Raw genomic sequence first — 27,593 nt, 5'->3', positions numbered from 1 at the left:
CTTCTTGCAATAGTTTCTCTTATGTGTCAGGTGTTGTGGCACTGTACCAATTTTTAAGACTTTATTCAATTCCATTTACCGTATTTTTCGTAGTATAAGACACACCTTTTTTCCTCAAAAAAGAGGCTGAAAATCTGGGTGCGTCTTATACACCCAATACAACATTCTTTGCCTCCTGAAGCCCCACCCCTTCACCAAAATGGCCGTGCATACCCTTATGGAGGCTTTCAGAGAGTTCCTGGGGGCTGGGGAGGGCAGAAATGAGCAAAAAACGCACCATTTTTTGCCCCCAGCAGCACTCCATAAGCTTCCATAAGGCTATGCATGCATTTTTTTTGACAAAAAATGGGCCCTTTTTCACAAAAAACAGGCCGTGTTTTGCTCAATTTTGCCCCCCCTCTTCAAAACCTTAGTGCGTCTTATACTCCGAAAGATACGGTACTTCTTTATTAAATCAATCTATATCCACTTATACGGCTGCCATATTGTGCTTTTATTAATTCTGGATTTGTGTATTGTTACATTAGTCTTGGTAACCAATTTAACATTATTTCATTTTTGGTGCAAGATTCTTGATTTGAATTGCCTGTATAACAAACATTCATTCTTTTGCATTTGATACATATGCATTTAATCCCTTATTCCTAGCCTTACATTTTTTTAAGATGGCTCCTTCATTATCTACATGATGCATTCCAATAACCAGATTAACTAATGTTTTATATCTGCATACTTTATACATTTATTGAATAAGGGCTGCCACATTTTCTTCCTGCTTTCCCAGTTGGAGAGGAAAATAGTTTTTTGAAATTTTGAGGGGAAGAAAGATGTAAGAAAGCAGCCTAATCATGCCTCTGTTTGGGTACCCAAAAGATTGATCTTTTATGTTTATTTGTTGTTACTGTTAACTGTTGAAAAGAATAGGATAGCAATAGCACTTGCACTTATATACCGCCCCATAATGCTTTACACCACACTCTCAGCTGTTAACTATGATGGAATATTGCCTCCAACAATCTGGATCCTCATTTTACCGACTCTGAAAGATGGAAGGCCGAGTCAACCTTGAGCCTGTCAGGATCGAACTCTAGACTGTGGGCGGAGTTAGCGTGCAATACTGCATTTTAACCAGTATGCTACCAGAATAAGTAGAAAAAGATAGGCAAAAGGGAGTTGCTTTGTCTGACTTACTCAGTCTTGTTTGAAATAATATATTGGGTTTTTTGCTTAGGAATTTGAAAACTTTTTTTCATTGGTCGCTATATTCTCCTTATATGAACCTCAGAGACCCCATTTAATTTCAGCTGCAGTATTTATTTTTAAATAAATAAATAAATAGATGAAACGGTTATATGACAATTATTTTAATATTTGCAAATCCAGAAAAACCAATTGTTTTGAAAGACTTAGACGTTGCTTAATACAATATAGGTGGACAACATAAAATACATGCTATTGGTCTTTACAATCAAAAGTAGAATATTACAGATGCTAGGTTTAGTGAAAACCTGTAATCAGAATGACTTCTTTTTATGATTAAAGTAGTTTTTAGTACCTCCGTTATATTAATCCATTAGTTACAACAAGTGACCTTCCTTGTATTAGTTTGTTTCTGGGTGTCAGTTATGATACTTGTGGTTCAGCATTTCTGGAAGTCATTCTTTTTATATTGGTGATTTAACAGTAGATCTTTACATAGGGATCAGGATGAATTAGTGTGCTATGCACACCTTCCTCTAAACTGTGCCACATACCAGGATGCAGCCACATGTTGTCTCTGTTGCGATGCCTTAGAATAGCAGCACCCCAGAAATCGATGGTCTTTGCTAATAGCGTTCTGGAAATATTTAAAAACCTGACTTTTTCCAGGCCTGGCAAAGGGTGAAGTGCTGTTGAGCTGACCAGTATATTTTGTGTAGTATTTAAAGTTCGTTTGACTTGAATGGTTTCTTCTACCTTTTATTAGTCTTTTATAGTATAAGCCCCCAACAGTCATTCTGGAGTCACTCTGAAGAAAATCTAATAAATAAATAGATAAATCATATATTCACGTTGAACAGTGTAACTTTGATATTTTGATACTTTTAAAAATATTCTCCAATGCTAGAAAGAATTATCAAAATTGAGACATGCTTTTAAATGAGGCTGTGTATAAGAAAGAGGGTCTCTTTTTGGCTGGAAAAAAGCTGTTACATTTTGTTATGTACAGGTAGTCTTTGACTTAAGACCACAATTTCTGTGGCTAATTGTTAAGTGAGATTTGCCCCATTTTAAGACCCTTTCTTGCCACAGTTGTTAAGTGAAATACTGCAGTTGTTAATAGTAACATGGTTGTAAAGTGAATCTGACTTCCCCATTGATTTTTCCTGTAGAATTTTGCAAAAGGGATGCCATGACCCTGAGACACTGCAACCATCATAAACACTAGTCCGTTGCCGAGTGTCTGAATTTTGATCACATGACCATGGGAATGCTGCAATGGTTGTGAGTGGGAAAACTGTCATAATCCTCCAGTTGATGGCGCAGGAGGGTCCAGGAGTGGGTTGTTCAATCCTTATTTGCCCAAGAGACTGAGTCAGAATTTAAGCCACGCCTCCAGCTTCATCTGCTGATATCCAATTCCGACTCAGTCTTGCCCGAAAAGAGATGTAAAAAACCTTGGCTGTTAGTGAAAATTGGTTTTCTTTCCTAAAATAGTTTGAAATTTTTTTCTTTTAATTAAATTGATGTCGCTACTGGATGGAAGGTGTCTGAACCTGGCTCACAAGTTCTTTCTTCCACCTGCTTGTGCTACAGTAGCTAATTGTATGGGCTAGACCCTGCTAGAGGACCCAGGTTCCTTGCAGGCAAGCTCCCGCTGGGCCGGCCTTCGAAGTCCATTGCGGCTCCGTTTAATTTGCTTCCGATTACTGGCTCATGAGCGGGCCAGGGAGGTTACCCTGCCGGCGTTCCCGCATAGCTGCAAACAGTCTGGAATGACAGGAGGGCGCGATCGGCGCTGGCTGTTAATTGCAGAGGGCTGCGCGGCCAACCGGATGACCTTGAGGCTGTTTGCTCGCCTGCACCATTGGTTTTTGTCCAGAGGCTTCTCCCTCGTGAGTATGGGGCCCTGGGGGTGGCCATTTTGGGAAAAGTCTTTGGGCGGTGGCCATCTTAGGAAGGTCCTCATGGCGGTGGCCATTTTGTTAGTGGCCATGAGGTGGCAGCCATTTTGTTGAACCTCTAGGGGGAGTCACATGGTCGGCGGCCATTTTGCTTCCCCTTTTTCTCTGCCATGAGGCTCATTGCGACTGCAGGCTCAGTAAGGTCAGTCGCAGATCAACAACAGGAGTTTTGTCACTGTGTTGGTTGCTGAACTGGTCAGGTGCGGCCATGGGCAGAGAATTTGCTACAAGACCATGGCTGATTCCCGTGGTGAAAGTAGCTCTGGGGCAACTTCTGCAGCTCCTACTTCTGCAGCTCCTTCAAAGAGCTCCAAGAAGAGAAAGGGTTCCCCACAGGATCCTCCTCCACTGGTGAAGCAAGCTCCCTCCAGGCAAGGGGTGCAGGGGATGGGGAGAAGGCCAAGCAGGGAGACAGAGATAAGGCCCCTTTGCCCTCGGTAAGGTCCACACACCCCCGTCTGAGGGCGGCTCCACTTTCTCCATCCCCTTCCCCTTCAAGGCTCTCTGAATCCCCAAGGGCCAGTTCGATCTCACCCCCACTCTCGTAGGTGGAGGACGAGGAAGGCAAGTACCATCTGCCTACACGCATTATGCCTGTTCCTGACCCGGGGCATAGGCACCAGCTGGCACCCAGGCACCTGGGCCTAGTCATGACATTGGTGATTTTGAGGACTTACCTGATAACATTCAATCTCTTATTCATCGAGCCATTACACATGGCGTAGCCCTCGAGGGTCGGCCTTCTGACCAGGCAGACGCAGAGCTGATTAAGGTCAAGTGCAGACGCATCCAGGAACCGGTTGCTCGATCAGACAGAATGCAGAGAGAGATCTCCCCTTCGCTGAGGAGCGAGGTTTCGCTCCAGGAAGAGGAAGAGCAGAAGGAGCTTTCTGATGATGAAGGTTTGGCGCCGGATACCCTGGCCTTTGCCAGTTTGTTTCCTCCTAATTTGTTCCATTCCTTGCTATTTAAAGCCAGGAGCACCGCAGCTGATGAAACGGAGGATGGCAAACAGAAGGAGAAGGAGACTGCGGCCAAGGCCTCAACTTCCAAGGCAGCGCCTAAGAAAAAACATTTTTTTGTGGAACCCGCGGTGCGGAAAGAGGAAATCTCTGCACCAAAACTGTTTCTGGATGTCATTCAGAAGCAGTGGGCCAAGCCAGGTACTTTCCCCACCCTGGGTGGGAATGACAGATGGTTCTATAATATGGATCCTGATTTCTCCCAGGAATTACAGGTTCTGGAGGTGGATGCCCCTGTTGCCGCCCTGGCATCCCCACCCCCCCTGGTGGCAAGTGATGTAGCCGAAATCTGAAGGCAGAAGATAAGAGGACTGGACTGGCATTGCGTAAGACCTTCCTGGCGGCAACATGGGCGATCAAAGGCCACTTCCTCCGTGTCTTTCTTCAATCATGCCACACTGATGTGGCTTGAACAAATGTAGGAACGTGTCCCAGCGCACAATGTGAGGCTGCTTCAAGACATCAGCAAGGTCATGGCTGCGACTCCGTTTTCGGCAGATGCTACCTTTAACGCTGCTAAGTTTGCCTCCAGGGCTCGCTCTTCCTCTGTTTCAGCTAGGCGGATGATGTGGCTTCAAAACTGGCAGATGGAGGCCAAAGCGAAGTGGAAGCTGGCGGCAGGTCCGTATGTGGGAAAAAAGCTGTTTGGCGAGGTTCTGGACCCAATCCTCATTGAAGATAAGAACAAATGTAAGGTTTTGCCTGCCACAACTAAGAAGCAGGAACACAAGTACATTATCAGCCTAGGAATTTTCAGCCACATCAGGACAGGGGGCAGGATAGGTCATCTTACAGGGACAGGTCATGCTTCCAACCCCAGGGTAGGCGGCCCTTTCAGGGGGGGCGGACGCCTCTTCCGCCGGAATAAATGAGTGGGTTTGGACGGATCCCATTGGTGGTCGGTTGGCGTTGTTTGCCAACCGATGGGAGAGTATTACTTCGGATCTCTGGGTCCTTAACACGGTGAAGTTTGGCCTGCGACTGGAATTCCTATCCATCCCTCCGAATTCTTTTCATACGTTTACGTCCTCCAAGTGCGCACTTAAGACACAGCTCATGCGCCAGGCGATTGACCACCTGGTGGAGATCCAGGCGGTGGAGATGGTTCCTCAAGAGGACCGGGGCAGGGGTTTTTATTCCAACCTCTTTGTAGTTCCAAAGTCCTCTGGGGGTTGGAGGGCGATCCTTGACCTTAAACGGTTGAACCCTTACTTACTTTACAAATGGTTCAAGATGGCATCCCTTCTTTCCATCCTAGAAGGTATCAGGGAAGGCGACTACCTCACGTCCATTGACTTGATGGAGGCTTACCTTCATGTAGCTATCCTTCCTGAGCACAGGAAGTTCCTTAGGTTTTCCAATGCTGGTGAACACTATCAGTATAGAGCTCTTCCCTTCGGCCTTGCCTCGGGGCCAAGGACTTTTACAAAGGTCTTGGCAGCCCTGGCAGCCCATCTCAGAACAGTTCCCATCAGGCTTCATTGTTATTTAGATGATATCCTCCTCCAGGCGGAGTTGCCAGAGAGGTCCCTTCAAGACATAAACCTAACGAAGACTCTGCAGAGGTATGGGTTTTCAGTAAACTTTCAGAAGAGCCACATGCGACCATCTACCAGACTGTTGCATTTGGGAGCGATCATAGATTCCTCCTCCGGTATGGTTTTCTTGTCCCAGGATTGTAAGGCTAGCCTGGTAAAACTGGTCAACCAGGTGCAGAGAGAACGGCGTGTACCCATAGTTACCTGTTCTGACCCCCCCTTCCTCTGTTGCCCACACAGAACACACACTCCGGAACAGTACAAGGGAACAAGGTTTATTGCACAAACAAACAAGAGGTTCCATGGTAGCAAGCCACCAAGACAAAACTCACAGGAACAGAACACAAAAGCAGCTATCCAGCTTGCTAGAATTCCAGACTAGAGCTTCTGGCATAAGCCTTCTGTTGACTGCTGCAAAGGGCGTATGCACAGTCAACCCTTTTATAACCTGGAAAGGGAGCCTCCCAAACAGCAGCTGAGAGCTCTTTACCGCCTATAATTACGCCCACGCTCCTTGCATCTATGGGCGCGGCGGTAACGGGCGTCCAGAAACGCCCTGCTGAGTTCTGACTCACTGTCTCGTGAGTCTTCCCCGCTGCTCCAAGGCATGGCATCGGGAGCCCCCCTCCTCTGGCTCTCACCGCTGCTCCATGCCTCAGGCGCCTCCTGGTGGCCGACCAGACTCTCGGATCCCTGCTCAGCGTCCGAACCCTGTCCAGGGTCGCCCATCTCTGGGGCTGACTCGTAGGGACCCTCACTCTCGGAGTCTGGTGGCAACGGCAACGGCTGGGCCACAACAGTTACCTTATCCCAGTTGTTGGGGAAGATGATTTCATGCATAGATCTTGGTCCATGGGCGAGGCTCCATGCTAGAACCCTCCAGTGGTTCTTGCTTCCCTACCAAAGGAGCAAGCGCAGCAAGAGGATGCCCAGAGAGGTGCTCTTCTTTACCTTTGGTAGCAGGAGCTGCTTTATCACACACCTCTTTTCTTTCTCCAGCCCCTTTTCTTCCCTTGCTTGCCCTGGTGGCACCCCAGTGGTAGCAGCGAGAGAGGGAAGGAGGTGCATGATAAAGCAGCCCCCGATGTCAAGGGCAAAGGGGAGCACCACTCTGGGTGTCCTCTTGTCTCTGCTTAATCCCCCCCCCCCCAACATCGTTTCCCAGACAGGCAGCATTGGTGCAGCTATGACACATGTCTTGCTGCACCCTTCCCAATGAGCGAAGGAGGCACCGGCCACAAACCACACACCGCATCAAACCAGCCTGCCTCCTCTGTCCCAGCATGGGCTATGTGGAGGGGGAGGGAAGATCTCTCCCAAGAACGGCTTCTTTCCTGCTGTCCTGCAGTACCAGTCCATTGAGTCATAAAGAGCCCCCTGAGTGATGGGAGAGCTCTCTCTCCTCCTTTCTCGGGGTGGCCCAGCATGCGCCAGGTAGAGAATCCCCAGGCGCTGAACCTTAGCAATGTCCCCCCCACCAGCTGCAGTAGGACCCTTGCTTCTACTTCAGTGCTGAACAGTTCATTCCCCCCTATACACACACGTCCTTCCAGGTTTGAGTACCCCCCCCCCCCCACGTAAGGCTGTTCCTGAGGTGGTGGACTTCGCCAGCATTAGCCAGAGGGTGTGGGTTTAGGGAGTCGGAGAGACTTACCCTGACCACAGATGCGAGCCTTTACGGCTGGGGGGCATTGTTGGGGACACAGCTGGCCCAGTGTCGGTGGTCCCCTCGGGACCTTACACATAACATAAACTGGCTGGAGCTGCGTGCAGCTCATCTGGCCCTTCGACACTTTGAGGCCCTTGTAGAGTAAAGACATGTCCTACTTCTGACGGACAATGTGGCCACGAAGGCACATGTAAACAGGCTAGGGGGGACTCGCTACAGAGCCCTCTGGGTGGAATCTCAGCACCTGGGCCATTGGGCGGAGAGGCACCTGTTGTCCATCAAGGCAGAACACATATCCGGAGACGCCAACCACCAGGCGGACTGGCTCAGCAGTCGACCAGACGGAGTGGCAGCTGGACCAGATCTGCAGGAGATTCGGACGGCCAGTGGTAGACCTCTTTGCATCTCCGGAAAATGCCCAGCTCCCCAGGTTTTTCACTCGGCGGAGGTAATTGTGGTCGCCCTGCACTGGCCACGCAGGCCTTGGTTCGTGCATCTGTTAGGTCTGTCCATTGCCATCCCTGGAGAATCCTGCAAGAGAACATATCCCTATGCCAGAGGGTCCTGGTCCATCTGGAGTCGCAATGGCTCCAGTTGACCACCTGGTATTTGAGAGGGAGATCCCGAGAGAGACAAGGTTCTTCTCAGGGGTGATATGAACCATTGTGGTGTCCAGACGCCTGGCATGACCAGGATTTATAATGCCACGTGGTCCACCTTTTGTACTTGGTGCTGTAAGGCACATGTGGACCCCAAATGTCCCTCGCTCCCGAATATCCTGGACTTCCTTCAGGATGGGCTCGATAGTGGGTTAGCCCATAACACACTTCGGAGACAAGTCTCGGCCCTGTTGACTGTCCTGGTCTTTGACGGCCGGGAGAGCCTGGGCCGTCATCCGATGGTAAAGAGGTTTCTACGGGGGGCGGCAAATCTTCGCCCCCGGTAGTTCACAGATTCCCCTCTTGGGGTTTGTCCACGGTCCTCCTGGCCCTAGTGGATCCTCCTTTTGAACCGCTGAGGACTGTGTCCTTGCAGTTCCTCACATTAAAAGTGGTTTTCCTAGTCGCCATCACGTCGGCTAGGAGGATTTCAGAGTTAGGTGCCCTCTGTCAGCGAGGACCTTTGTATCTTCCAGCCTAACACAGTGGTTCTGAAGATTGATCCCACCTTTATCCCAAAGATAAACTCCTACTTTCATAGGGCTCAGGAGTTAATTTTGGCAGACCTCTGTCCCAACCCCTCTCATAGACAGGAGAAATCCTGGCACAAGCTGGATGTGCGGAGGGCCCTCCATATTTACATACGGAGAACGGCGCCCCACAGAAAAATGGAGACATTGTTTGTCTCCTTCCAGCCTTCTGCCATGGGTTCATGGGTGTCCTCTTCTACTATTGGACGCTGGTTGCGAGCTTGTATTGCCAGAGCTTATGAGGTGAAGGGCAAGCCGGTGCCCCAGGGGATAACAGCTCATTCAACTAGGAGTGCAGCCACCATGGCTGCATGGAACACTTAGGCTCCAATTGGGGACGCTTGTAGAGCTGCAACGTGGGTTTCCCCCTCACCTTTCATTAAGCACTATAGATTGGATGCGTTCACATCTGCAGAGGCATCATTTGGGCATAGGGTGCTGCAAGGAGTACATGCATCCTCGGGTACCATGAACCAGTGAGTTCCCGCCCTAGGGACTGCCACATTGGTATATCCCACTCCTGGACCCTCCTGGGCCATCAGCTGGAGAAGGAACATTGGTCCTACCTGAACGTTCTTCTCCATAGTGAGGGGAGGAGTATCCAGGATGGGTTGTCCTTGTCCTCTCTTGATTGGACTGAGTCAGATAAGCTCTTTTAGCCACGCCTTGGTCATCAGGCTCCACCCAGTTATTGACTCAGTCCATCAACGGACGGCTGTGTTCATCCTGAGATCCTGAAGAAACGTAAAGGAAAAATTTTAAATTGCTGCAAAAGCGATTGAAATTGCCTTCACGTGGTGCAGGACGGTCCAGGTCCCACCCTAGTTATCGTTTTTTGGTTAGGTCCGGGTCCCCGGGGGCTACTAATGCTGCGGGCAGGGCCTGTTGTTCTTTCGTTTCTCTAGTTGGAGCTGCGCCTCGTTGGAATTGGATATTAGCTAGAGGCGTGGCTTAAATTCTGACTCAATCTCTTGAGCAAATAAGGATTGAACAACCCACTCCTGGACCCTCCTGCGCCACGCTGTGAAGAACATTCAGGTAGGACCAACATTCCATCACTTTTTCCAGTGCCTTTGTAACTTTGAAGGGTCACTAAATGAACTGTTGTAAGTCGAGGACTACCCATATAGGCAGTCTTTGCGCTTAACTAAATACAGTTTTCAAAACAATCAGATTTTAAGTATGATTATCTTGAAATTACATTTGATGAAAACATTGTTAATATATACAGTACTGGTATAGTTTTAATTATGGTTGTGTAGAAAAACAGAGAAATCATGCTCTCCCTAGTATTTTATTGCCTGTCAGCTGCAAAATGGAAGAGAAAAGAGGGAGGCAGGTCAGCCAAGGCTGCTGTCTTCTTCCAGATGCTCCCAATAAAACACTCATGTCCTGATTTCTTAAAGCTGAAGATGCAGTATTTACTGTTCATAACATATTATGCTAGTAGTAGTTTTAAAAATCTTGTTCAGAATCAGTCTGTTTCAGCAGCCTTTGATTTTAGCTTTTAATATGTTGCTTCACCTTGCCATTTAGTGATTGCTCTATCATTTTATATCTTGACTTGCCCACTTCAGGGCCTGCTGATGTCTTAATTTGAAATTTTTGTCAACTGTACTTAGCATGGCCCAGGGATATTGGCAATAGTAAAACCCAACAGACTTTCAACAATCTACAAAATTTAGAAATGACAGTTGAATGCAGGAATTTTCTGTATGCATTGTTGGGTGCATATAACTCTTAAAATCCTGGCTGATTTTAGCAAAAATATTTATAGGCATAAATAATAACAATTAAATAACATTTCAAGTTGATTGAACATTTCTAGCATTTGAAGCAAATCAGATTTATCATGATAATGTGACAAAAGGATAGCTTTTGTGTTAGTAAAATTAAATTAGCAAAATTTGGGAGCCAACACGATTGGTTCTGTTCAATAAGGCATATCAACCAGTATCATTTATGAGATCAAACTACTAACTTAAGGGTGAATTTACAGAGCAATTCCTTCCATGGCTTCACACTATTTTGAGGCAGGTGATGTTCAAAAACTATAGCATATACTTCAGTATAGACTCAGGATAATTAAAGGAAAAATAAAGAAACATTCAAATTTTCTCTTGGCCTCCAGCAAAAAATCCTGGCTATGTACATATACCGTAGCTGATACCCCCAACCCCCCATTCTGGTCCTCCAAAATATTAAATATTTAAATAAATATCAAAATATGAAATGTTTCATTTTAAAAATATGTGTCTGCCATAAGCTACAATTCTGTAAGAGTATGAGTGGCTCTTTTTTAAAAAGAATTTGCTAGTATGGCAAATTCAAGAGCAGGCCCACATAGAATGGAAATTGGCTGAAATAACTTCAACATTTCAAAGCAGCAATTCCACTCAGACATTACTGCATTGTGTCATGTATTCCTATGGAGATACAAATTGAAATACACGAATGAAATACTTTGCTAGAAAAAGGTGAATGTATATTTATTTTTGCAAAGCATTATTTAGGTTCAACTGGAGTAACTTTCTCGTGTTCTAGACAGCCAACAATACGCTTTCAGATCCACATCTGCAGTTGCTGAAGTGTGATTTTAAAAATTTCTTACAACACTAATTAAAACGGAAGTCCACAAAGTTGCCATGCCACCTGAATTAATTAGATTCAAACATAGGTGTAGTCCTTATCCTCCATGGAATTTCACAGCCCTGTTTTTTTAATAACACAAGCAGAAGCAGTTGGGGAAGGAAAGGGTAATCATGATCTGCCGCTCGTTAATTGTTTTCTCTTTTAATACATGTTTCAGGAATGAGTTACTAGATGGGAAACGGGAGGCTTTTGTTTATTTTCTTGCATTCCAGTTTTGATGCGATAGATAGAGGCAGAACCTTTTTTTCTCCATTGCTTCAAAAAGGAGTCAAATTCACTGTTTGCAAGCTGTTCTGGATGCTAGTTTTCATTCAGGCTGAGGCGTGTTAGGGATGTAAGTACAATAACGAGTAGTTTTAAATAGCTTTAAATTCCATTTATTCTTGCCGGATTGCATATAATGTTTAAGGTGCTTCTTTGTGGAAACATAAATAGACTTTTATAACTAAAGGTTTGTGTGCGTATGCATGTGTGTGACTCGAACAAGAAATGATTAGCCAATTTTTCCCTCTTCTTCTGGCAGATCTTTTAAAATTGCATGATGTGTGATGAGTTGGAGATTCTTAACAGGGAGATTGAGAGGTTATTACAGAGCAGCATCGTGGAAAGAAGCTCTTTAAGCTCAGAATCTCTTCAGACTTCAACCTCTGATTCCTGGGATGTAGTTACTGCTTCAAGCAGTGGACCACAAGGCAGTTTAGTGAAGGTATCCAGTACCTCAATGTTGTTTCAGGATTCGCAAGAGCATCCTGTCTTTTCTCTATTTACTTAACCTTCATAATATCTAGAAAGCCTCCTGTGATAAGTGTTAATCTGGATGTATTCATAATGCAGCACATTTTAATGTGATTTCTTTTATATGAATAGAGAAAACTATTGTTTTAACTGACAAAAGATACCTCACATGTCCCTACAAGTTACTGGATAATAAGCCAGTTGTGGAATATAATTGGGCTAATTTTACAGGCTGTTCAATTTTTTTGCATCCAGATGGCAACTAAGATATTACAAATAAAAGAGAAACATGATTTCAGAGACAGGACATAAGTAGTTGCTTGAGGGGTTTGCATGTAATAACTAAGGGTGTTGTTCAATAGCCATTTTAGCAAGATACAAAAGTCAGGGGATTGTTTAAAATGTGGCTAGTTTTCTGTGAAAATCAAAAGTCAATTGCAGAACATTTCCTGTGCTGCCCCTTTAAGGGAAATGGATTAGAATGTTCAGACTTTTGAGTTTGTGGTAGCTGGGATTTGTCAGTTGGGAAATACCACCATTTTCTTTAATAATAGCTGGGAGGAGCAGAGAGGTAAATAGCTGGTGCCATATAAACAAATGTTTAGAAATAAGAAATCCAACAGTAATTGCAAATCGTCAGGAACACAGATTATTTTGAGAATCATTTACTGAACAGAGTGACCATGAATTTTATATGTATTACTTTGCTTTGGTTGTGTAAATTATGCCAGTATTGTTTTTAATAGCAAAAACCTATTTGAGGTCTTAGCGGTTGCTTTTCTGTAAATAAGTGGTTAAAAAGACTTGGAGCTTCTTACAGCCTAATAAAATGCTTAATATGTATTAGATCCCACATTGCTTTGTAGTGTGATTAAATTAACTTTTAAACCTATTGATTAAAGTTTTAATACCTAGTTTTCTAACTTAAACAGTAATTTAGGTGAAGAAAACTATAAATAAATTTTCCTATAACAGGCAGCTGTATCGAGTGGAGCATTGCTGGTTTCAGAGTCTTCAGGATGGCATCCAGATGACCGTTACTCTATTGGCTTCCCCAGAATAGCGTCTGTTGTTGGGATTATGCTGAATGACTCTGATTTACTTCTGCCCTCCTGTGATTCCTCCCTTGGCTTAAGTGGACAGGAAGAACTAATTCCAGCAACCTCTAATGCTGTGTCAGGTAAAAAGCATTTAGAGGATAGTGAAGACTCTTCTATTTCTCTTGCTTATTCTGGAGACGGGATTCGTCTGTACTGTTAACCTTTCTTCGCCTTCAAAGGTAAACCCTTCCATTAAAATGTCAATTGCATGTTGTGATATACTGTACCACACCCTTCTTCTTCAGAAATTGTGGTGTGACATTAAATCAAATTGGAGATTTTAAATTTCACCAAAGGCTACCTGAGGACGAATGATTGGGAGAGAAAGGGTAGCATGCTGCTTTGTTTATGTGATAGCAATGTTATAAGCAGAAAGGAGAAAAGCTGTTTTCTGAGATGGCATTGGTGAAAGCTGTAGAAAAGTTGGAAAGCTCTGGAAAAGTTGGATGTGAACTTTATCATGAACAAGACAAATTATAACCTGTTCTGGTCCCAGTATTCAGTGCTTCTAGCATCAAAGGCCATTGAACCTAGTGCATTATAGGGCAAAAATCATTCTCCAAAATCTTGGGTAGGACTAATGCATAGCATTGCTACCCTAGGTCTGCTAATGCAAGATTAGGCACTGTGATATTATCAAACTACTGTTAGCATAATGATTTCAATCTGCTTCCAAAGGCAGTCATATCTTTCATAATGACTTGGTCACAGGATAAAGAACTAGAGTTCAGTGATGCAGATTGTACTGCAGCGATCAGTTTCCTTCTCTGTAGGCCGGAAACCATGCTGAAACCACCCATTTCCAGGGGATTTATTGCTCTACCTGTGCCAAGATGAAGCTGTCACCCAAATGGTCACATGAGGAGGTGGTGGCACTCTTTCCCTCCCTTGCAGGCCAGAGGAATTTTTTTTTTGTTGCAACTATGAGTCAGATAATCATGAGTGATGGCCCACATTCATCCCGCAAACCATAGGTCACCAGTCCATGGTGTTCTGGATAAGGGAGCTCTGCCGATAAGGGGATGCAACAGAACTGTGTCACAAGTGGAAGAGAGTCTAAAATCTAATTAGGTGGTATCATGAATTTGGAGAGATTTTTCTGTTAGGAGCAATTATTATGCCCATGTCAGACAAAGCAGAGATGATGGTAAAGTAAGGAAATATTGCTAAATATTTACTAGAAAACTAGAGAGAAGCCAGAATCTTTGAGAGGATACGAATGACTGGAAGCTGCATCAAGTATGATCATTTAGTATTTCTGATAATTTTGTGAGAGGAGAGAGAATGCAGATGTAAGATGTTGTTTTTGTATGAATATATGTTTTTGTTATGTGTGTTTCTTTCACAGTATACCGTATTTTTCGGAGTATAAAGCGCACCAAGGTTTTGAAGAGACAAATTTAAAAAAAAAAGTTTGCACTCTGCAAACCTTCTGAAAACGGGCCCATCTTTTTTTTCAAAAAAAGGGCATGCATAGCCTTTAGGAGGCTTGTAGAGTGCTCTTGGGGGGTGCTCCCCCCAAATGAGCAAAAAACAGCCCATTTTTCACTCATTTCTGCCCTCCCCAGGAGCACTCCACAAGCTGCCTAAAAGTTATGCACGGCCATTTTGTTGAAGGGGGTGGGGTTTCAGGAGGCAAAAAATGCTGTATTCAGTGTATAAGACACACCCAGATTTTCAGCCTGTTTTTTGAGGAGAAAAGGTGCATCTTATACTCCAAAAATACGGTATTTACTGTAGCCCACCTCCTGTTCATGCACATCTTGTTGCCTTGAAAGGCAAGCTGTAAATATTCCAGATCATTTGATAACAGTGCATTCAAAAAGCTCTAATAATAGACCAATTATTTAAGAATTTGATCTTTCTAATAGACATGATGAGAGGCACTAAAATGCTTGCATAATTAATCTGCTGTTTAAACTGAAATTTAGTAAGTGAGGCTATATCAGATTTACATTTATATCAGCTAGATGACATTTGCATTTTTTCAGACCTAGCAAGGAGGTGTGGCAAACCACTTCTGAAATCTTGCCAAGAAAACTACAGGGGCTTCTCCAGGCAGTTGCCATGAGTCACCAATGACTTTGAAGGCATGTGCTCTCACACAAACATCCATACGTGCTTATCATTACTTTTTATTTGTTTTCAGAGGTGACTTTTTGGAACAGTAATATCAGTACTATGGAAGAAGACAGTTTGGAATCTATGACACTGGAGTCTCAGTCTAACATGGAAAATTCTTCTCTTGGTAAATTATTTTATTTAGGAAAGTAAATTTAATAGAAGCTAAGCATCGTTCCCATTATTTTGCTTAGGCTGCAGAGGTCCAAATTGCACCATTGCGTTGGCAGCTTTTGATGAACTCAAGGGGTTGGATTCTAGTATTTTGGAGTAGCTATTCTTTCTAGGGGAGCACACGAGTTTAGCTCCACCTCTGAATTTATAATTCAGAAGCTGACTTGGACATAGTCGTACAACAACATCAGGCATTCTCCCTTCATATCTTCTTCATGGTTATTGCCAGGAAAGTCAACTGCTGTAATATTGTGGCTATGCTTGTGGTAATGTGACTGCACTTTCCTTGCTGACAAGGATGATGAGGGTTCAGGTTCTGTACACAGGCATCAAGAATCAGAAGTATCCCCCCTCCCTTACCAGTATTCAATTTCTGTCCTTTATAAGCATATTAGAATGGGGACAGGTGACTGAATTTTTCAAAGATGTACAGGTAGTCCTCGACTTAGCGGCCACAATTGAGCCCAGAATGTTATGTTGCTAAGTGTGAAATTTGTTAAAGTCAATTTTGCCCCATGTTACGACTTTCCTTGCCACATTTGTTAAGTGAATCGCTGCAGTTATTAAGTGAATCTGGCTTCTCCCATTGACTTTGCTTGACAGAAGGTTGCAAACTATGATCACAGGACACTTCAACTGTCGTAAATATGAACCAGTTGCCAAGCATCCAAGTGTAAATCATGTGACCCTGGGGATGCTGCAAAGATCATAAGTATGAAAAATGGTCAGAAGTCACTTTTAGTGCCGTTGTAACTTCGAACGGTCACTAAGTGAACTGTTGTAAGTCGACCACTACCTGTATCTCTATTGATGGGATAAGAAGTTACATTTAGCTTCATGCACTACAAGTGAAGTGAGGCTATGTATTGTGCCCTTGAAAGCATTTTGACAGAGAATACTTGGCAGTGTTCCATATTTCTCCCAGGGTGCTGTTGCTTATGGAAGTGATCTTTATAAAAGACATAATTCTTTCTCCTTTGTTAGCTGCGGATGACAGAGATGAACAAAGCAATGAGGATGAACAAAAAGCTGTGAAACCCACTAGCAAGGAGTTCAAGAAAACGTGGGGGTTTCGTAGGACTACTATTGCAAAGCGTGAAGGCTTAGGAGATGCCGACATGGACATTGCTGAACAAGCATCTCCTCAGCAGCAAAGCTTGGCTCTTCGGCGTAGCGGACGGCAACCCAAGCGTACCGAACGGGTGGAAGAATTTCTTACGACCGTGAGGCGCAGAGGACGGAAGAATCTTCCCACAGCTCTTGATGACTTCAACGAGCCAGCTTCTTGCCATGTTACCGACGTCGAAACTGCTTCCGAAGGGAGTGTAGATAGCCTGCCTGATATAAAAAATGTAACTCAAAAGAACCGTTCTAATGACGGCAAAGGCCAGCCGACTCGAAAAGGAAGAAGTGCTAAAGAGCACGAAGAGGAAGAGGAAGACACATCTGACAGCGATAGCGATGGGTTAACGTTGAAAGAGTTGCAGAACCGTCTAAGAAAGAAACGGGTAGAAGAGAAGCCCTCAGAGCTAACGCTTCAAGAGATACAGAATCAACTCAGGAAGAAACATCCAGAACAAATTCCTGCTGAGACAGCTGACGTCCAGACCAGCAGCCAAATTAAGCATGAAATAACTGTAAAGCAAGAACCAGGAACTACAGATAATGCTGAGACTGGGGAACAAAGCTCTGTCTCCAAGGAAACCAGCGAAGCAGGTCAGGTTAAGAAAGAAATCAAATGTGCTCCACAGATCGCCAATGAACTTGAACGCAGAAAGGGCAAATCAGAATCAGAAGTGTACGACCCCAGTACGCTTTATTGCATCTGTCAACAGCCTCACAACAACAGGTATTCTTTTATAAATAATGTCAGAAGTATTTCATAAAATGGGTCCAGTTAAACATTTGAGGAAACTACTCTAAATATATGCTTTATTAAAGATCAAAAGACAGTTTTCATATTAGTGCTTTTAGCAACAAATGCTATAGACAGTATTGATAGAAAGGGGAGAATGGAGAATTAGATGATTATAGAAACAACTGTTTATTAATTTAAATGTATGACAACAATGGCATGTTTTAAAGTGCACTGCCACTGCAGGGCATTTTTGAAACAATTTGGTTTCTCATTGTATTGTATTGTAGCAAAAACTCAAAAATGTTGGATGTAGAAAGGACTACATAGCCAAAACAATGTAGAAAGGACTACAAAGCCAAAACAAGGCAGAGGAAAATAGCTAGTTTCAAAAAATAAAGGCTATAGGGACACTTGTTCCTATGGGGTATATATCGGTGGCATACAAACAGAACAAAGCTATGAGTGGGTGGATACTGCAGTAGAAATCATATATAAGGCAAAACTTGATCTCATTTTTTCTAAGATAAAACTATAAAATTCGGTAAAGAAAAATAAAGAGGTTCTATTCTTTTGAGGGTTAAAAAATTATGATTTAGGTAACTTCATAAAATATATATATACAATAGGGCATGCTACATGTACAAAATTTGATTGATATATGGTACTGATATTTTGTTAATGTTTTGTTTTTTAAAGGTTTATGATTTGTTGTGATAGATGTGAGGAATGGTTTCATGGGAATTGTGTAGGTATTTCAGAGGCCCGTGGGCGCCTGCTGGAAAGAAATGGAGAAGACTATATCTGCCCAAATTGCACCATTCTGCAGGTGCATGATGAAATAGCTATGGAAACAGATCAACAGGAATCTGTGCTGGGACAAGTTACAGGTGATGGCACAGAGTTCACAAGCATGGGAACTATTGAACAAAAGTCCATTGAGGATCAAGGCATCAAGGGTCGTATTGAGAAAGCTGCAAATCCAAGTGGAAAGAAAAAACTCAAAATATTTCAGCCTGTGAGTGTTCAAACGATTCAATTTAATTTTACTGAATTATTGGTAAACGTCTGGTGGAAACATTCTAAATTACTTGCCAAGTATATCTGTGTGTATTAATGTCATACAAAATGTTAGAATTCTGACATCCTAGAAAAGAGCAAGGAACATCTTGTAAAATAAGACTTTTTAAGTATAACTTTTATTAAACTTACCAAAACATCAAATAAAGTAAAAATAAAAAAGGGAGAAGGGAGGAAAAAGGCATTAACTTCCAAATTTATTCACTGCAGTAGAATCAAAGTGGTAACATTACAGCCTCAACTTTTTACTTTTTCATACATGTATGCTAGCTATTTCTGTAACAACAAACCTCTATAATCAGCAAATCCAAAAGTCATCACATTGCACAAAATCTAGAAACTGTTTCTTAGTAGAAACAAGATTGGATGTATTCCTTTCTTTGATTGAAGAGTGTTTTTCCGGCCATACTTTCATTGTGGGAAATAATTCTTAGCACACTTGTTTATCTTTGTATCCTGTTGGGGTTCAGTTACTTTTTCTGTGAATTTACTTATTTATTTCATCATATACAACCCACAAATCTTAAGTACCTCTTGAAACGCAATTGCTGAAAATCAATAGCATATTATCCTTTTTAAAGGCAATACAATGAAAATAATAATGTAAAATTCACATGTAAAAACTGTCTATATGGCCAGTTGTCTCCAGCCCTATGGATTATTATTTTGTCGTAGTTCTTTGCTGTGGCAAATTATTCCATCGTGTTATGGCTTACAATAATATGTTAGCCTAAGAAAGGTCAAGAATAGAAGTAGAATTTGATGAGGAAAACAGCCATGGAGAACTGTATTTCTTACTGTTTATCTTGTTCTTATTGCATGCTAGAAGCAATTATAGCCAGACATTTATATTTACAGGCATATATTTATGCCTACAATTGGCAAACATTACTTGAAAACGCCTTTAATAAAAATAGAAATGTATCTATTTGGAAGGAAACCAAACAGCTGGCACCTTCGTTTTTAGAGGACTATGTATATAGAAGTATTAGTAAGCCAGTAAAGTTCTGCATTACAACAGATTGTTATATATGTATTATAAACACGTTCAGTATTAATTGCAATTAATTTTCTGCTGCTACATTTCAGGTGGTTGAAGATCCCGAAGCAGCTAATTGCATTGGCCCAGGATGCTCCAAAGTGGCTCAGCCAGGTTCAGTATACTGCGGGAATGAGTGCATCCTTAAACATGCTGCTGCTACCATGAAATTCCTCAGTGAAGGCAAAGAACAAAAACCCAAAGAGAAAACAAGACCCAAGCCTCCTCTGATAAAGCCTCAGACTCTGGTAAGTCTGGATTCGCATTAAATCACATAAAAGTAGTCCTTGACTTACCACCATTCATTTTGCAACTGTTCAAAGTTGCAGTGGTAACTGAAGGAAGTGACTTACAGCCCATCTTCGCACATGGCCATCACAGAGTCCCCAAAGTCAAATGGTCCAAATTTGGGTACTTTCCAATTGGCATATATTTATGATTGTTACAGTATCTCGGGGTCATGTGGCAGTCATTTAGAGACAGATCGATGGCTTAATTGACCTGTGATTCACTTAAAAACCGCAGGGATTCGCTTAACCGTGGCAAAAAAGGTCATAAAATGAGGCACAACTCACTTAACAACTGCCCGGTTTAGCAATAGATACCCTGGTCCAAATCTGGTCATAGGTCAAGGACTACCTGCAGTCCCTTGTTGCTTGTTCAATTTCAAGAGACAAATACCCCTGTATGGTAAAATATTTTTATTATATACCCAACCTCTCTGCAAATTACTTTGGCCTCTTAGTATGCACTTAAACGTAGGGTTTCCTGCATTCATATAAATCTTGATGTGTCACTCTATTCTTGATTTCTACTATTGTAAAAGCATTAGTGTGAGAAAGATATATGTTGCAAACACAGAAAAAGAGTTTCCCAACTATTAAGGAAGTTATATCTTATGGCCATGGGTCACAGAAAAGTCACTTGTCCTTTAAAGGTCACTACATTCAAAGAGAGAAAATATAAAAATAATAAATAACTTTTTTTTCTGGAAAATGCACTCACTATGACTTTGAGTGTTTTATTGCTGCTTAAAAGCCTTCTGAAACCTGTATAATTTTTCCAGAATGCCTTCAAAACCTTTCTCTGGCATAACAGATTCATATTCCAATATAATTCCATGATCAATTATGTAATTAGGTAACACTAGCTATATCTTTGATGATCCAGGCAATTCTGTAAGGTATGTCCATCCTGCTGTTGCATTGAAACAACTAGCTCAGTTTTTCCTCAACCTTGGCAACTTTAAAACACCCAGAATTCCCCAGCCAGAACCACTGAGTGCAGCGTTTCTCAACCGTGGCACTATTAAGATGTGTGGACTTCAACTCCTAGAATCCCCCAGCCAGTCTTGCTGGGGAATTCTATCATGTTTAATTATATTTTTTTTAAAAGAGAGTATTAATATATAAAAATGCAAATGAAATCCATTTTTCAATATTATGTAAATATTAACATATCAAACCAATGTCATTGTATTTAAGTACAATGACAATAAATATACTTAAGCAAATTAACAATGAATATTATAAATATATTTTATAAAACTTCCATTTTAAAGTAAACATGAATATAAATATTCATTTTGTAACACAGTATTGGATACAATCTGAGGAGCAATATAAATACATTATTGTACTATTGTATAAAAAGACTTTGTATTTCTTAAGAGGAAAATACCCCGCATTAAACTGCCCAGGAGACAAGGCACAAAAGGAAAAAAAATAACAGTATAAATAAAAAAGAAAAATAAATAAAATCCAATCTACATTATGTTTAATTCCAAATATATAAAGGAGGTAAAGATTAAGAAAATTTTTATTGTCTGTAAAGCATTTTTCAATTTTATTAGGAGTTTTTGATCATAAAGGATCATATTGCTCAATATTTCCTCTTCATCTGGATGCAACATATTTAACAACTTTAATAGTTTTGCACACACAAAAAAGTATTTGATACATTGTCTCAGTCCTTACAGGTGTTTCTTTATATTTCTTCTTACCCTGTTTTTAACAAGCTTTCAGAGTAGCTAATGAAGAGAAAAAAACAGCACTAAACCATTCTTGTAGTATGTATCCCCCACCCTCGATTTTTTGAGTTAAAGTTTGTTTTTACAAATGTGTAGTGAATTTTTTAAAAATTGAGCATATTCCTGAATGGGGGAATTCTTATTGAATCATTGTAGATTTGAGTCAAGCTTCACATTTTTCTTAGTAATTGAAGGTATAAGTAGATCTTCATTGCCACCAGAACAGCAATAGCACTTAGACTGATATACCAGTTTATAACCCTCTCTAAGCAGTTTATAGAGTCAGCCTATTGCCCCCAACAATCTGGGTCCTCGTTTTACCCATCTTGGAAGGATGCTGAGTCAACCTTGAGCCTGGTGAGCTTCAGATTGCCAAATTTGCAGTCAGCAGAAGTAGCCTGCAGCACTGCATTCTAACCACTGTGCCATCTCGGCTTGAATAGCAGCTTCAAAGGTTTCACTAAACCAAATACTTAATGAAATGCTTTTGTCTTCATTTAAGGGTAATGAATGTGTTATAGAAATGATTTCAAATTGGTGGGTAAAGATTTTTGAATAAGTGTGCAATATTTGGATTAGTGTACTAGTAAGTCAAACACTTGTCAGCAGGAAATATTTTACGGTCATGTAAGCATTCATTGTGCAGAATGAGAGATTGGGACCAGGATGTGATTTCTGCTTGAAAAAGAATAGGCCGATCTTTTTGTATAACAATATTTCCAATATATCTAAATTGATTTGCCCTCTTCCTGTGTCATAATGATTTTATCCTTGCAAAATATAGTGATTAGGGTTCTGCTGGTTATACAGGCGGGTACCAAACCTTTGTCCATGCAGAAGAGGCCAGTTGCTGAGAAGAGAGAGATGATCATGAAGAAAACGCCAGTGGCCGCTATTAAGACAGAAGCAAACGCTCAGACAGTTGGTAAAGAGCCAACCCCAGAGAGCAGCACACCATCCTGGGCCAGCGATCATAATTATAATGCAGTAAAGCCAGAACAGACTCCTGCCATTTCACCAGCACTGTTATTCAAATGTATGTATTTTCCAGGGATATTCTTCTGCAATCGTTTATTCTTCCTATCAATACAATTTCCATTTTGGGGCCTGCAAAAAACCAGAAAGGGATTTTAATGGCTCCCTTCCTCTATCTTCAAAGATTGACACACATATTTCTCAGGGAAAAAAATCCAAGGTTCCTGCATAGTGTTATTAACAACTTGGGCATTCTTGTTTAGTTGTATATAACTGGAATTTAATCTGCAAAGCTAGGCATAATTTTCTTTATGTGCTCCATAGTAGGTAGCTATAGTCTTAACAGAAGGTAGGTAAATCATTTATAATATTAATATTATTATGTAATGTATGGCATAATTGTATCTACTGTTAAGATTGGCCCCTTATTATTCCTTTGCATTTTGACTTAGAAATGTCAGAATTTGTAAGCTTTTAAGGGATTTGAACCATTAATTTACCTCTTTACACAAACACACCTTTTTATCAGTTTTGAGGAGAAAACTACCAAGAAAATGAACCTCCTGAAGTGATTCCAGAAGCCCAGCGTAAAATCCAGATGCTTCCTTTGTTTTGTTTTCTGCTTTTGTGTTTTGCTTTTTTTAAAAAATACAAAAGCTGTGTGCTATATAAGCTCTCCTCAAAACAGGAATGCAGACAGAGAATTCTCAGCTTGTATATGATAAGTATACAGAATTTATCTAGCATCTTGGTAGCTTGTGAAGGTAAGTAAATGGATGCTTGATAATGTAAAACCATTCTTCTTTTAGGAACTTTTTTACCCTTCTGTTTAAATATGTTACAGTCTGCAGTCTGGATTTCACATTTTTCATTTCTGATGTATTATTCGAGTCAGTGTGAACCTTGATAGGGTTCCGGGCATGCAAAAGAATTGACTTCATTTTTCCCCTTAACCTCTGATGGCTGAGTTTTGCTACATCTTTATAACCATTGGAAGATGACTGATGAAACCTCCCCTGGAGTGGAGCTCCCAGGCTTGAGGAGAAACTATCCAGAACATTTTCCTGCTCCCCTTCATATGAGGAGTGTAGCCCTCCATGTTTACAGTTCTTGCTTGACAGTCATATATGGAAGAGATACGTTTCTAAGGCTTGTGAATCTTGAACCCTTCTTTTAAACTCTATAAGAGTGTTGTAGATCGTAGGGTTAGAAGGGACCTCAGAAGTCTTCCAGTCCAACCCCAAATAGTTTTTCTTCAGCCTTTTCATTAATTCAGATGACCAGTTGAACATTTCCAAAAGAATTGGTCACCTCTGTACGCATATTAGTACATTTGTTAGCAGCAGCAGCAGCCTGAAAGTAGCGCTTGATTTTCAGCATACATGGGTTTCCTTCCTGCTACTCTCAGAACTGTTTACTCGCTGGGCAAATCAGGTACTAACAATTTAAGTTTTCATATAAGTCTTCTTGTAAGTAGGATAATAACAACATTGGAGTCTTTTTCTAAAAAGCTTATAAGTTAAAAGGAGATCTGTAGTTTGATCATGTTTTTAACAATTGCTGATGGACACAGAAATGAATGCATTCAATTCAGTTTATGTTTAGTGAAGAACTTCCATCATCTTAAGAAGACTTTTTGGCTTGACTTTGAAGGTAAGTTAATTGCTGTCTTGAAGTTCTTTATGTCCCTTCCAGACACCAACTATAAATTCATACCTTAAATCAACTCCATTATCCTGCGGTGATTGAGGTTATCCAGGAAAGAGTTACTCTTTTCTCTTGGTGTAGGAGAGTTATGCAGTATTTGTAGATAGCAATTAATAGTTAATATTATGTAGAGTGTACAGTAAGAATTAACCATATACAGAAGTTAGGTGATCGTCATCTAATGAAGTAAGATTGGATCTCCTAAGCACACACAGTAGTCTTTGTATTTATATGCTTTTCAGTCTTTGAAAGAGACATCAATATTGTAGGAAATGGTGTGTTCTGCAGCATTTGGTATTAAGGCTGCATCACCATACTTGAATAACAGAATTTCTTGGCTCCAGTTGCTTTTGTATTTGTTTACTGTTCACAAATGTCAAAAATAACTTAAAATGTGTGTCGTCTGGTTCCTAAGCTGTCTCCAGATTGTTGGGAAGATCTCCACTATAATATCTGGATTCTGGTTGTTCTTTTCTTTTTTACTTTTGAGAGAGTGGAAAAGATTTATCTTTAATCATAATTATATATTAGGTCTTAGAAATGTATTATCTAGGTGATCTAAATCTCAGGCAAACTAGTGTTTAATTCTAAAAAAATCACACACCGTTGGATGGTTCCAGATTTTTGGTTAGTGGTTTGAAGAAAACACCTAGTGCTTACATAAAGGGACATACAGTGCTTTTGAGAGGAAAAGCACCATATAAAATATATGTTTTTCTAGTAGATGAAGGAAAGTCAATAATGCTTTTGGAAGAAGAGGCAGAATAGTTTCAACACAATAGTATATCAACACATTATTAGGCCTGGAACACTAAATTCTATCTTAAATCTAGCCTGAAAGAATTTCCTAATAATGTCATTCAGAAAGTTATGAAATTAAGTAACATTTATAATTTGAGGTTAATTTAGCCAGAAAGCATCTCATAATATCCTTTACAATGATACAAGAGGCAGTGAATCCTTTACTTAAATTGCACCGGGAATGTAAGTTCCTTATATCTAAAACCAACCGCCAAGTTATTCCACAGTTCTGGAATTTATGTCAAACAAATGAATATGTAGATTAGATGAGGGAATGGAATTTCAAAATACTAGCACACCTGCACTATAAAAGCCAGGCCAATGCGACACAACTTGTCCCCGCTGTAATGGTATCTGTGTTTTATTTTGTATTAGTATTTCAGGTGCTACACTTTATTCTTCATTAGTGGATGAAATAGGATGTTGTTTCATTGATTGTACCATTCTGAGGGTGTGTTGCTTCTTTGACACAGCCTTGGGATAAATAATGTCACAAAAATGGTGGTTTTGAGAATCCAAATAATAGACAAAATCATAACATGGTAATAAGCTTTAATTGGAGCCAATATATCCCAAAGATGCGACTTGTGCTATCCACTGGGGGTGGGGTGGCGGATGTCCCATATTCTACTGTTCTTGTTACTTTGATTCTGGCTGTCCAGAATCAGAACATTTAACCTCATTTCACACATCTTTTTCTCAGCCACTAGGAAAAAAAGGGGAATCAGTACTATGACTAGAATCAGGAATCAGTAACTTCCTAGAGTTTTTTTTAAAAAAGTCGGGTGGGTAGGTATGTAGAGGAAAGAAAAAAAATGCAGTGAATGCTTTTAAATAACCCAAAAACTGTTTTTTAAAAAAATTAAAATAACTAAAAAAAGAGGCTATGAGCAGCCAGATAAATCAAACTAGAAACAGATATGCAATTAAGAATGGGAAATAAACCCTACCGTGGGGGTGGGGGTGATAAATGCAAAATTATTTTAAACAAAAGATACTATTGTCTTTATTGGAGAAACAAGCAGTTAAAATTCTGATCCTTTTAGCATCACTCATATATATGTCATTCATTCACATGAATGAATGAACACACACAAAAAGGTCTTGTGCACTGGAGTTAGTAGACCACGTGTGCTTTTCCAAAAAAATGTGACACTCTGTTATGGTTAGCATATCAAATTGTTCTGTACGGAGGGTTTATAAGATAGCAATAGCACTTAGACTTATATACTGCTTCACAGTGCTTTACAGCCCCCGCTAAGCGGTTTACAGAGTCAGCCTATTGCCCCCAACAATCTGGTTACTCATTTTGCCTTTCCTTGGAAGAATGGAAGGCTGAGTCAACCTGGAGCTGGTCACGATCGAACTCCTGGCAGTAGGCAAAGTCAGAAATACAGCATTCTACCCACTGCACCACCAGCTCTCTAGCATATTATAAATTTAGAGGGGATAGGATAGTAAGGATAATATTTAGGATAATAAGATATTATTCCCTGACAGAAAATACTCTGTCAGGGAATGTGTCTTACATTAGGGCATGCTTACAATTGCTTTGAGTTATGTAGCATTTAAGTACAAAAATAATAAAGGTAGTGCTCGACTTACGAAAGTTCATTTAGTGACCGTTCAAAGTAACAATGGCACTGAAAAAAGGGACTTATGACCATTTTGCATAGTTACAACTTTTGTAGCATCCCCATCATTATGGAATCAAAATTCAGAAGTTTGGCAACTGGTTCATACTTACGACCGTTGCTGTGTCCCACGGTCACATGATAACCTTTTGCAACCTTTTAACAAGTCAATGGGGAAGCCGGATTCATTTAACAACTGGGTTACTAACTTATCGACTGCAGTGATTCACTTAACAACTGCGGCAAGAAATGTCATAAAATGGGGCAACTCACTTAACAAACATCTCACTTAACAGAAATTTGGGGCTCAACTATGGTCATAAGTCGAGGACTGCCTATATCTGCTTTGTGCATCAAAACCTAAGAATAACTTATTTTTTTGTTTCTGAAAATAGTTTAGAAATAGTTGACTTTGTTAATTTGTACAAGAAAATCAGTGGTGGCATCAAAACGCTATTATATATTTACCTTTATGATGGGAATTTACAATGACTAATCGGGAGGAAAGTTCTTAAGGTTTAGCTTGAGTATTCAGATTAGAAGAAACAGTTGTACATCTAACAGTAATGAGGCACCTTGAACACCTATGGTTCAAGGAGAGCAAATCTGTGTTTTCCAGAGGTAAGAAATTTTTCACTTGAAATTTGTAAGACAATATTGCTGAATTAGACTTTACAACTTAATTCTTGGAAGAGTTCTGCGCCTTGGAGCGCTACAGGCAGAATGCAAAGCTTCAGGCAAAGATTGATACTAAATTATTTTTTTAAAAAACAGTATTTTATGGAATTAAAAAGAATCAGGGTTAAAGTCTTACTTAAACGAGGCCACTTGGGAGCAAAGGGAATGGATGGATGAGTTGTTCCATTAAATCTTTCAGGAATGTTCAGATTATTTGAGGCTTCTTTGTATTGTCCTTTCCATCCTTTTCATAGCCAAATGCTGAATGTTATATAATGTTATATATGCTACTATATATAATATGTTCTGTTTTTATCATTTTCTTAAGCTGGCTGAATAAGTCATTAGAAATCTTTCACCTCTTCCTTCCCCCCCAAGTAAAAGGGGTTCTCCATGCTGGTGTATCGCATATCCAGTATTACAGACCAGGA

At 41.0% G+C, this 27,593-nt stretch overlaps 1 protein-coding gene across 6 annotated transcripts in view; it reads left to right on the top strand.

The window, feature by feature from the left end:
• Window positions 1-27,593, top strand: part of DIDO1 (death inducer-obliterator 1) — an 87,380-nt gene that overhangs the window by 25,440 nt on the left and 34,347 nt on the right. For 2 of the 6 annotated variants that reach the window (XM_081949684.1, XM_081949683.1), the window contains 7 exons: window positions 11,758-11,940; window positions 12,945-13,149; window positions 15,219-15,317; window positions 16,349-17,213; window positions 17,919-18,237; window positions 19,389-19,586; window positions 22,178-22,403. In XM_081949684.1, the coding sequence (XP_081805810.1) occupies window positions 11,773-11,940; window positions 12,945-13,149; window positions 15,219-15,317; window positions 16,349-17,213; window positions 17,919-18,237; window positions 19,389-19,586; window positions 22,178-22,403 (2,080 nt within the window). In that variant the 5' untranslated portion in view covers window positions 11,758-11,772. Of the gene's footprint in view, window positions 1-11,757; window positions 11,941-12,944; window positions 13,249-15,218; window positions 15,318-16,348; window positions 17,214-17,918; window positions 18,238-19,388; window positions 19,587-22,177; window positions 22,404-27,593 lie in introns of those variants that run through there. The other 4 variants (XM_081949686.1, XM_081949685.1, XM_081949687.1 and 1 more) reach the window with 3 other exon arrangements.

The sequence above is a fragment of the Natrix helvetica genome (genome assembly GCF_964273705.1).
Source record: "Natrix helvetica genome assembly, chromosome: 3".
NCBI lineage: Eukaryota > Metazoa > Chordata > Lepidosauria > Squamata > Natricidae > Natrix > Natrix helvetica.
Note: the sequence above shows the minus strand (reverse complement) of the source record. Positions and strands in the feature narration are given on the sequence as shown.